This window comes from Vanacampus margaritifer, chromosome 15 (genome assembly GCF_051991255.1).
Source record: "Vanacampus margaritifer isolate UIUO_Vmar chromosome 15, RoL_Vmar_1.0, whole genome shotgun sequence".
Classification (NCBI taxonomy): Eukaryota; Metazoa; Chordata; class Actinopteri; order Syngnathiformes; family Syngnathidae; genus Vanacampus; species Vanacampus margaritifer.
Genome location: NC_135446.1, coordinates 14,209,093 through 14,221,237, shown reverse-complemented (window position 1 = coordinate 14,221,237; position 12,145 = coordinate 14,209,093). Strand labels below are relative to the sequence as shown.

The window sequence follows — 12,145 nt, the reverse complement described above, 5'->3', positions numbered from 1 at the left end:
AAATAATTTTTTATTCATGTTTCTCAGAAGAAATGTGTGCTCAACATTTTTGTACTGTTTGCAAACACAGTAACCTGCCAGAATGGAAAATGGGAACAGAAAACACAACTTTACCCAATATATGTTCCTTTGTTCTTCTTCTGTGGTGTTTTTTGGCAGTTGGCAAGCCTTAAATGTGCATTAGCGCCACCTACTGATATTGTCTTTCACTGCAGGAAAACCAACATGTATTGATGATGGCAGATGTCGCCACATTTTCTGGCACCATCTGGCGCTCTTGTATGTCAAATTTTTTGCTCTTATCTGAAGACAAAAATATCAGCCAAGTGACGGCTCGCATCTCGAAGCACTCTAATGACACTGACTGCATTTGAATTTCGGTTGTAAATGTTGGTCAGCGTTCATGGAGGTCAAAGAGGATGACTGACAGCTATTTTGCAGCTTCTCCAGGAAATAATCTGCTCCCTCCATCTGCGAATGCACAGCCCTGTGACTGCACACACACACATGGACACGCGAGGACCCATCTGCCACACAGTCCTTGCCGCTCAATTAGCGTCCGGGCTAATTAGTGTTCTTTGCTATCAAGCGCTCACATCCAAACATGGCGTCCGGCTAACGACAGCTAATTACGGCTAATTGTGTAAAATGTGCTGGCAGGCAGTGTCCAGGTGTGAGTCTGCTGTGTCCAGGTGATCAACACTAAATTTATTTACAACAGCTACTTGTTTTGGTAGATTTTATTTTGGAATTTCTGCTTTTGTAAATCACGCAGCAAGCAGCACGTTTTCATTTTACATAATCACAGTAAAAAAAAAGAAGAGAAAACTCAATGTAGGTTCATTAAAAAGTAAATCCAGTAAATCTCCGCAATGCTTGAATTAGTCTGATCCCAGCTGATGCTCTTAATGAAAAAGTTGCTCTTCATTAAGTTAATTAGCAGCGAAAACCCGGCAAAAAGTTAAATGGGAAAAAAATGCACTGTGGCTGATTAACTGTGACATTCATTAGAAGGAAATCTCTACTGTAAGCGCTAATTAGTTGGGGCCACACGCTCCATGATTTAGCCTGAGACAGATAGCACTCGGTAAAGATCGATGGGTTCGTTTGCGGGAAAAAAAACAATAAAGTGCACTTTTTTTTTTTTTTTTAAATGAGGTTTCAAATAGTGTTTTATGTTTGCAGGAGAAGCAACGTTTCCTGACGGACGTCCTCCACGAGGTGATGTTGCTGGACGGCCTGAGTTCCTCTCACGCCATCTCGCAGGATGTGCAGGACGCCGCTGACATCGACCGCGTTTTTGACTGGATCGCATACAAAAAAGTACAAAATGCCTTTGTCTATGCAGGATGTGTGAGTACAGATGTTATTTACAGAAAGAGAAGTGGTTCTAAAATTGAACCGTGGGGGACCCCTTCTAAGGTGATGTTAGTCTATATGTGCCTTGCTATTGACTGGCAACCAGTCCAGGGTGTACACTCGAGTCAGCTGGGATAGACTCCATCTTCTCAAATGAAGCGTTGGACAGAAAAGGGATGGCTGGATGATTTTGTTTTTGTCTGTCCCGTAGGGGGCAGCACTGATCCGGATGCTGGCCAACGTGATGGGACAGCGACTCTTCCGGAAAGGACTTAACGTAAGCTTCACTCACGCCCCCTGCTGTCGTTCAGCAGGAACAAATAACGCAAAGCATGAGAGGAGGTGAAGCGTGTACGACGGGGATCTCAGATCTTGAGAATGTTTGTCTTTGGATGTCAGCCGCATGAAAGCGAGCGTGATTTTGTTGTGGAAAAGTGACGTGAGCGGTCGCTGCATTATTCATCGAGCCGTAACGTGCGTAACGTCTCCACAATGACTACCAAGAAAATGATTTTTACACCATGTTGGGACCTACTTTGTGGAAAACCTGCTTTGAATGTGTTGTATCCAAATACTTTCTTCAGTAACTTGACTCGAGTATTTCTTAAGCAAAACATTCTGCGCTTCCTCTTCACTGTGATGTAATAGTGGGTTTCATTAACATAATAAGCACCTCCCACTGATTTATCAGCCAATGAGGTGAGTGCATGTGCATCCATCTGTTCCTAAACTGCTTAGTTAAATGCAGGCCACAAATATTTTTTTCATTTTTGTTTGCGTTGGGATTATTTGATGAGTCACGTGTGGAATGCAGGATTATTTTAGTCATTTTTTGAAAACAGGATAATTTAATGAGTCATATGTAGATTGCATGATGATGTCATAAATTGCATATTGTTTTCTCCTCAGGGTAATCTGATGAGTCACATTTGTTGGGTGTTTGTTGGATTATCTAATCAGTGACATGTTTGTTTGTGTCTGTCCAGGATTATCTGCTGAGTCACATGTACGGCAACGCGGCGCGTGACGACCTGTGGAGGAAACTGTCTGAGGTACGAGTGCCAAGCGAGCGAGCAGCCAGTCTGCTCTTAATTATTTAAGGAAGCAACTCTAACAAAGCTTCTTAGACCGGACCGACGGATTGGGTGAGATGAGAAAGCTTGTCGCCTTGGCAACGTGATGGCCGGACCACCATGGAAAAAAACCTCCCTGATTACTTTTTAACTTTGCCAGTTAGACATCAGACCATGAGCTCGTTAGTCTTGTAGCAAAAGATGTGATCGCCCAAAATTTATTTTTGGCACGTGCGTTTGTGTGCAGGCCATGCGATCCGAGGGGCGGGACATCGACATCAGCGCCGTGATGGACAGGTGGACTCTGCAAATGGGATACCCAGTGGTCACCATCAGCAAGAACCAATCAGAGCAGCTCTCCACGCATTACATCACAGTCAGCCAGGAGCACTTCCTGTATGGGCAGGATGGGAGGGGCAACAGCAGGTGAGTTGGCGTAACACGTTGTGCCGTGGCCGTGATGTGGCGTGTCGTGTCATGGCGCGTAGCGGGGTCAGCTGGGGGTCAGCTGGGGGTCAGCTGGGGGTCTTTCAGTGGTCTCGCTGTCTAGTGAAGCACTCACATTGCTCACATTGCCATCATTTATATTTGATTGTCATGTTTTATTCACGCCTGCGCGCCTTTTCTTTGCCACTTTTTTCAACCTATTTTCTGCTTCATCAATACTTCATCTCACACTTTTTTTCTTTCTTTTCTTTGTCGCTTTTGTGCGACGTTTAAACCCTTCAAACATTCTGACTTGCCGTCGACGCCCTCGTTCCCATTCTTTCAAGTCGGAACGTTGCGAGCGTCTCGGGGCCACGCGGGGCCCCGCTCAGACGTCGCGACTGCGTTTGTTTTGCTAGGTGGCTTGCAGACAAACACCTGTGTCATGTTGTGATTTGTTGTGACACGTTGTGACCTGTTGCGCAGTGATGCATCACGACTATTTAAAGAAATGTTTCAAGCGAATGTTAGAAGCGGAAGAGGCGTCACAAGCAGGAAAACGCGTTGGGCTAAATAAGCCGAAATGCTCCTGATGCTTAGCGTCGCCTGCTGAATCAGTGATGAGCACGCAGACGTGCAGCTGACAGGAAGTGGCCAATATTCAAATGCTAATGTGAAGCAGGAAGTAGAGAGCAGCACCGACATCACACTCATAAACAAGACTGCTTGTTACTATATCTACTGTATACAGTATATTTATCTATGTTTATATACTGTATAATATTTTATGATAGATACTATGATATATAGTATTTATTATATTTATCAACTCATTCGCTCCCAGACATTTTCACTGAAGCAATCCTCTTTGCTCCCCGGCTGTTTTACTGGATTTTGACTGATTTTGCAAGACCCACAGAATATTGTGTTCTATTGCCATAAAAACATGGAACCTACTACCAAAAGAAAGATTAATGTCTCTTTTTTCATCATTCATTTCTATTTGTTTCCTTTTTGCAGCAATTATCATTAGAATATAGCTAAGTTTCATCATTATTCACAAATCTGTTTAGAACGGTGGGTAAATGAGCTTGTTTGCAACATGGCCCTGGTTGATCTCTTCTACTCTGCTGCCACCTGCTGGCCGTTTTTGTAATAACTACCATTGCTTCAACTGTTTTGTTCATCAAAGCCTTCTGTATGCTCTAGCATAAAAAAAATATTAAATAATATATAAATACGTCTTTGGGACACTTAGAACATATTTATAATTTTTGGGGGAGCAAATGAGTTAATTTGTTTTTGTGTTATTTTGTATAACATGTCTTTATTTCATGACTGATTTTTTTTTTAGTAAGTACTTTGCAAATAAAATTGAGTTGACTTGAAATGACAAGGAGAGGTCAGCCATGAAGGTAAATTAATAAATTTGTTAGCATATTTGGTATTGTGTTGATGTTTGTGTATAATCAATCAAACTTCAAAAATGGGACATTTGGTCACTCAGACATTATGGCTTTTTTTCTTTTTGCTGAAAATGTGGTTATTTGAGGTTTCTACCCGACCCGCCACGATAACATATGTTACCACACAACAAATAAAACAAAGTGCTGGTTGAGCTTGAACCTGAGCTCCACAGTGACCTTGCACACCTTCATGCGCTGCTCTGCGGGGGATGACAAAATGGTTGCCATGATGCATGCACACACACACATACACACATAGAGAGGCGAATTGGAGGTCATTGTACCACAATTGTACATTTAGCGAGAAAGACGATCTTAGCAGCACTGCAGGCTGCACTGGATCAATATGGCCGCCGGGCAACTCAATAATTCATCTCATATTTTTCTATCACTGTGATTGACAGTTGAACAATTACGCACTCACACACGCATCAAAATGTTATTTAGTGAGGACACAATGGCATTTTTGTTATCATTTTGTCTCCAATTTTGACTGGAAGAATGACATGAAATGATGCCTGCGTGTGCGTGTGTATTTCATTAGTTTACAGTGGCAGGTGCCGTTGACGGTTGCCGTGGGAAACGGGTCCTGGGTGTGTTCAGAGACACTCATCTGGATCCACAATAAGACAGGTACTAGTTTTTATACACTGGATTGTCTTCTGTTAGCATTAGCTAGCAGCTAGCGTGACGCATCAATCAACCAATCAGAGCATGTCTTAAATGTTCATCTTGTGATTGATTGGTTCTCCGGTGATGTCCCAGAGAGTCACATGATGAGTGAGATGGACGACAAGACGTGGTTGCTAGGCAACATCAACCAGACGGGATACTTCCGCGTCAACTACGACTTCCAAAACTGGAAGTTGCTGATTCAGCAGCTGCACAGCAACCCTCAGGTGACGCCATGACATCATGTCACCAATGTGACCACGTGTGACCATGTGACTCAATGTGACCATGTGACGCAGGTCATCTCTGTTGGCAACCGCGCGGGACTCATTGACGACGCCTTCAACTTGGCCAGGTGATCACACACACAAACACAGACAGCACTATCAGTGGTTTGATATTAACCGCACACAAACACACACACACACACACACACACACACACACTAAGCGCTAAGGGTGTTTAGCTGTCCACTGAGCCTCGCTAATGGCCCAACAATGAAGTGAGCGCTAACAAGCTGGTTAATGTGCGGTCACATGGCGCGCTTCCGCCGTACACAAACATTCGAGCGTTGATGCGGTTGCCGTGGCGACCGTTACGGATGATTATGATAATGCGCATCGGCCAGGTGCGTGCCGGGAATGGAAATGAGACGAAAGACGGGCAACGCGACGGACTTATTTACGGTGGTTTTGATTGACAGCTCCCCAGTTAAGGTCACGCGCTGCCTGACGTGCGATTGGTCGCTGTGCTGAACATCCATCATCACAAGTAATAAAAGAAATAACTCGAACGGTGCACAATGTACCCCAAGCGACTGGCCTCGTTAATATTCATGAGCAAGGGGGCGGGGCCGCTGGCAGGTGAATAAATGTTAATGAATGCATAGAGGACGCCACGCCGACCCACGACCGCTCCTGTGCCGTTCTTTTCGCCAACTTTCTCCTTGACATCTTTATCACACACACACACACACACACACTTGCACACACACACACACTCATCCACAAAGCGTTGCTTTTTCCCGTGCTGGCGGTGAGAAAACACAACTATAAAAAGAACTGGCATCACATCCACTGTTGCAACGGCGCCAATCTCACACGCGCACACGCACAAATGAACAACCTACACACACAAATAAAAAAACATTTGAAGAAAAAGTACCGATACCACTAGTACTTCTGGTAATGACAGATCATTTTAAAGGAAGATGTATGTATCCATATATAGCATTTTTCCTTAAGTTACATGAAATTAACGGCAATTTTCTATTCCTTAATTCCTAATTTCGAGTTCCAGATTGTAAAACGAGCACATGAGGCTGGCTGATAATGGTATCGGCGTGAGTACCGATACCTTGAAATAAGGCTTGGTATCGGTACTCGCCCATTCCTATATAAAACACACAATTGAACAACACATGCATACAAGGTAAGAAAACATACATAATAAAGAACACACATGCATACAAATAACAATTGCACTCACACACACAGGGTCATGGTGGCCATCAGTAAATTTGGTAGTATCCCAAATGGCTGATCAATTTCCCCTCGACAAATAGGAATCAGTGCATGTCGTCCGCCGTCCACCCCCACTAATAAACTAATAATTTAATAATAAAGAAAACACACACATACACAGAAAACTTCCTGTCCAAATAACATTCCATAAGCGATGAAGCCCATCAGGCCCCTCAAGTGCGCCCCCCGGTGTCTTTGTACTGTAAGTGGTCTGATGTGGTGGCCGCAGGGCGGGTTACCTCCCGCAGGGCGTGCCGCTGCAGCTGATGGCCTACCTGCCCGAGGAGGCGTCCTTCCTGCCGTGGCACGCCGCCAGCCGGGCGCTCTACCAGCTCGACAAGCTGCTCGACCGAACCGACGACTACAACCTCTTCAGCGTAAGACGCACGCACACACGAGCGCCTGTCCATCACCCGGAGCGTGTTTCCATCTTTCTTTCTGCGCGTGTGTTTGCAGGACTACGTACTGAACCAAGTGGCAACGCGCTACCATCAGATAGGCTGGCCTACCAACGCGGCTAACGGCGAGGGCGGCATCCTGCAAGCATCCTACCAGACTGAGTAACACACACACACGCGCGCGCACACACTCGCTAAATACATACCTACATTCACACACACTGCTCGTCTGTCCAGGGAGCTACAGCGGGAGCTAATCATGTTAGCGTGTAGCTTTGGGAACAAGCAGTGCCACCGCCAGGCCGTCGCCTACATCTCAGATTGGATCTCCAGCAACAAGAACAGGTAAAGTGCAGAACACACACACTCACAGAACTACAGTTATATGTGTGTGTGAGCGTGCATGAGTGTGGGTAGGCGGAACGTGTGTGTCATTTAAAGTTAATGTTTAAAGCGCATAAAACACTCACACACACTCATCGGCTGTCCCAGCTGATCACTGGCCTGAATCATTAATAATGCAAGAAGTGTGTGTGCGTGCGTGTGTGTGATCGTGAAGTTGACCTAAATTGTCATTTAAGCATGAGATGATTGAACTCAGCTGCCAGATGAAGTGAAGCACAACCATTTTGTGTGTCCTTGCGTGTGCGTGTAGGATCCCTCCCAACATCCGCGACGTGGTCTACTGCACGGGCGTGAGTCTGATGGACGAAGACGTGTGGGAGTTCATCTGGATGAAGTTCCACTCCTCAAACGCCGTCTCGGAGAAGAAGATCCTGTTGGAGGCGCTCACGTGCTCCGATAATGCCTTCCTGCTCAACAGGTGTGCAAGCTTAAGTGTTTGCCAGCAATCGATTTTCACCCAAGTATCCTGCAATCACAACATACGCACAATGAGAAGGAAGTAACACACAGGCAGATGTGACCACAAAATAGCTCACGCAGGAAGTAGTGAACGTGAAGTGGTACACACGGGAAGCCATTGAACTAGAAGTAGCGGACACAACATGGTGGCAGAGGTCACACAGGAAGTAGCACACTAGAATTAGCATAAAGGAAGTTTATTTATTTATTTATTTATTTTATTATTTTAATTTTTTGCTTTCTTTATTAATTCACATTTTAACATCCAATTCAAACTGAGCACATAAACGGTGCTGTCAAACAGGACACAAGAAAAAGAACACTCAAAACAAAAAACAAAAGGTCTAATCGGACAGTAAAGCAAGCAAACAGGAAGTAGCACACAGACAGTCGTGACCACACAATTTAACACGTCATAAAAAAAAAAACTACACAGGAAGTGGTATGCAGTTACACACAAGAAGGATCACACAGGAAGTACCTGAATTAGCACGCAGGAAATTACGAACAGAAAGTAGCAAACCAGAGATAGGCCACATTAAGTAGCACAAAAAAAGTGGTGGACTCAACATAACACACAGGAAGTAATGCATCAGAAGTCACACAGGAAGTACAGCATAAAGGAAGTTTTTTGTTTTGTTTTTTAGATATTTTAACAGTTTATTTTTGAAAAACTAGTGGTAATCTTTAAAAAAAAAATATATATTTTATTTTTGGGGTGCTTTCGTTATTAATTCACACTTCAACATCCAATTCAAACTGAGCACATAAACTGTGCTGTCAAACAAGAAAACACTCAAAACAAAAAAAAGGTCTAATCGGACAGTGAACTTTTAAGTTATTAAATACTGACAAGGCTTGCTTCGTCTTCACGCTCGGCAATGTCCTTCCAAACTCTTCAATTTCCTTACAATAAATCAAAAACAAAGGTCGACATTTAATAAATCTACATTTGTGAATAAATTGTTTTGCCATTATTATCAAATTATTACACACAGGAAGTTATGCATCAGAGGTCACACAGGAAGTTTTGAACAGGAAGTAGTGAACATGAAGTGTTTTTTTTGTTTTGTTTTTTTGATTAATGAAATAACAAAATTTAACAAACATTAAATAAACACAAATAGAAAAGGAATATCAAAGTGCACGCAGGAAGTAGCGCACAGAACACAACACACAAACACAAAGTAGGATGCAGGAAGTAACACACCAGAGTTAGGACAGGATAAGTAGCACACATAAAGTGTTGGACACAACATAACACAGGAAGTTTGAGCCAATACTTGCCTTGCGTTCGTCAGGTTATTGAACTTGTCCCTGACGTCGGACCTGGTGGCCGAGCAGGACGCCATCGACGTGATCATCCACGTGGGCCGCAACCCTCAAGGCCGTAACTTGGCGTGGCGCTTCTTCCGCGAGAAGTGGGACGTCCTCAACGCGCGGTGAGTGACACCAGGCGTGTGCGTCGCATGACCCCGTGTCTAACACGCGTGTCCGGGCAATTCAGGTACGGTGAGGCGCTCTTCATGAACTCCAAGCTGATCAGCGGCGTCACCGAGTTCCTCAACACGGAGAAGGAGCTCGATGAGGTACCGGCCCACGTTAAGATCGTCGTGGTTAACGCCCATCACTCGCTAACGGTGACTTTCCACATCTTGACACACAGCTGAAGGAATTCATCCAATCCAGTGGCGTGGGTGCGGGTCCTGCGTTGCCGCGGGCGCTGGAGATCGTAGAGGGCAATGTGCGCTGGCACCGCCTCCACCGGCGACACTTCTACCAATGGCTGCGCAAAGCTCCGAGCCCCGCCCACGGCTGAAGTCCTCCGCCTAGCAACATCTATCTTACAGGTTAACGACTTGGAAGGACTCGCGTGATTGGCTGCCTCGTTGCCTCTCACTTCCTGACCTCATCTGGAGAAAAAAGCAAGTTAGCAGCGGTCAGGTCAGTTAGCCGTTAGCAGCTAGTGGCTAACAGTCACGTGACCCTAATGTCTGATTGCAATCAGTTTATCAGTCAGACTAGAGGGGATTGTCAGCCCTTCAAAATAAAAGCATGCGTTTTATCCCCCTCATTATAAAGTATTTTTATTTTCTTAACTGGTGTGTTTGTACAAGAAAAGATCTGGAAGCCCGGCCCACGACAAGCCCCTCCCACCTGGGCTTTCCCAGCCACTCTGATGGAGGCTTTGCGTGAACTCGTATTTACATTTGAAAGATAAGCAAAGGAGCAAGTTCTGACCAACTTGACTAAAACGTCCACCAGTACCTTGACGAGCATGTGTCACCATGGCAACAGCAAAATTGGACTAGTTTTGTTTTCACCATGAAAAAGGAACTATCAGATCAACATGCTTGTTCGGAAATTGATCCGAAATTGTTTGGAACTGGATATGAGTTGGTTCAGGACTGGAGCAGGAAGGATTACAAACTGGGTCAATCTAATTTGGAACTGGATCAAAATGGAATCAAGATAGGTTTGGATCTAGAGCAGACTGCATTACAAACTGGTTTGGAACTGGAGCAGAATGGATCACAAGCTGGGGCAAACTTTTTTAAACGGGATCAGAACTGATTTTAACTTGGTTTGGAACTACTTCAAAACCAGATCCCAACTGGTTTGAAACAGGAGCCGAGCCTGTTTTTAAGCCGGATCTGAACCAGTTCAAAACCAGTGCACAACGGATTACAAGCTAGATCAAATTTGGGAAAAGATCTCAACTGGATTGGAACTCAAGTGTAGTAAATCCCCTTTATTCTTCCTCTCTTCTGATCCAAAAGTGTGCAAACATTTGAGCCATACACCAAACACTCACTACTTTGCCTGCTTCCAGACACTCGCCTTGTGTGTGTGCGTGTGTGTGCGCAAGTATTGTTGTAATTACTTTTCTGATTCTGTCAGCAGTTTCCAGGCCAAAAAGCACATACAACTAAGAAAGAATTTATACTTTTAATTATACTTTTAAGTGTCAACTAAGAGACAGATTAAAAAAAAAAGCTAATTATTGACGATTTGTTTAAGAAAACGTGAACTAGTGGAAAGAGGAAGTAGAAGATGATTTCCTCGGACTGCTTCCTGTGCTTTCCTGTCTTCTGTTTGGACAATAAATGAAAATGTTGACATGTTGCTTTGCTTTCATTTAATCACCTCAGCTGCAGATCTCCTCGAAAGGCTACATAGTGACAATGCTGGTGTGCTAAAAGGCTAACTGTTGGACTGCAGGACGTTTTTCAGAGGTTGACAAATGTATTCACTTTTGAGCAAGCAGGACACACTGGATGTCAGCATGCTAGCAGGCTACTTATTAGCAGGCTAAAATCGACCACCTGGACTGGGGAACTTCTTCAAAGGTTCACAACTTTCTATTTGACTTCTTTCACTTAATGTGCTTCAGCTGTGGAGCTAGCAATCAGCATGCTAGCAGGCTACATGTTAGCTGACTGGGGACAACAACAAAAAAATCCCACTTAATTTTAATAGCAACTAACAATTATTTTAATATTCAATCTGTCGTTTATTTTGCTGATTTTTTGGGGGGAGAGAGAGAATGAGAATGAGAGAGAGAGAGAGAGAGCTCTTTTTTTTTTCCCTGATATTTTGCTGAGTGATTCCTGAATTGAGATAAGAAAGATTTAATTTCCCTCCCTTTATTTATTTATTTTTGAAAGGACTTTATTTCAAATTGACAGTGCAGAAAATGAACAAACTTTAATTGTGTTATTAAGTTACTGCTTTGGTCCATAACATGTCAGAAAATAGGCAAAAAAAAATGTTGATCATTGTTTTGCAAACTAAAAGCAAAGGTTTTGTTTGATTCAGATGATGACAGAAATTAGAGAATGCTACTGCAGTTGTCACCTTTGGCCACATGCTAGGAGGCTAAATGCTACACCGCCTTCTCTAAGTGTTCCTGCATACATTTGGAAAGTTTCTCGGATTGTTTAGTGTGTGAGCCTAATCCTCTTCCTCGTTCCGCCTTTTTTCCCTGACAGCTTCATCCTGACGTGTTCTTTCACCCAATTGCAAGATTTTTGCTGGAGAGGAAACGAGGAGGAAGAAGGAGGAGATAATTGTGAGGAAAGTGAATGTATAAATATATTAAAGAATATGAAGGGAAAGTAGAAAGGAAGGAGAAATGATCATGAGAAATTGGACACATTGTTAGCATTCAAAAATGCCGTCTACCATTCCAGATAAGGCAGCAGCTTAAGAAAAAAGGTAGAGTGAAAAAGTGTAATTTTCTGATAAGTGTGGTGGCTCGTTGCCAAGGCAACAACTTCTCTATGCAAAACGGTGTGCTGTAAATAAAGCTGTGTAAATAGGGAGAATATTTGAGTGTCATATTCAGAATAACAGCATGTCTA

At 43.7% G+C, this 12,145-nt stretch overlaps 1 protein-coding gene across 2 annotated transcripts in view; it reads left to right on the top strand.

Moving 5' to 3' along the window:
- The window catches only part of LOC144034540 (thyrotropin-releasing hormone-degrading ectoenzyme-like), a 50,445-nt gene extending 38,336 nt beyond the window's left edge, over positions 1-12,109 (top strand). For both annotated transcript variants that reach the window (XM_077543371.1, XM_077543370.1), the window contains 15 exons: positions 1,186-1,323; positions 1,571-1,636; positions 2,346-2,411; positions 2,680-2,858; positions 4,869-4,957; positions 5,090-5,223; positions 5,296-5,351; positions 6,749-6,896; positions 6,976-7,079; positions 7,155-7,262; positions 7,573-7,740; positions 9,083-9,223; positions 9,289-9,370; positions 9,448-11,131; positions 11,774-12,109. In XM_077543371.1, the coding sequence (XP_077399497.1) occupies positions 1,186-1,323; positions 1,571-1,636; positions 2,346-2,411; positions 2,680-2,858; positions 4,869-4,957; positions 5,090-5,223; positions 5,296-5,351; positions 6,749-6,896; positions 6,976-7,079; positions 7,155-7,262; positions 7,573-7,740; positions 9,083-9,223; positions 9,289-9,370; positions 9,448-9,600 (1,632 nt within the window). In that variant the 3' untranslated portion in view covers positions 9,601-11,131; positions 11,774-12,109. The remainder of the gene's footprint in view (positions 1-1,185; positions 1,324-1,570; positions 1,637-2,345; positions 2,412-2,679; positions 2,859-4,868; positions 4,958-5,089; positions 5,224-5,295; positions 5,352-6,748; positions 6,897-6,975; positions 7,080-7,154; positions 7,263-7,572; positions 7,741-9,082; positions 9,224-9,288; positions 9,371-9,447; positions 11,132-11,773) is intronic.
- Positions 12,110-12,145: the final 36 nt, after the last annotated feature.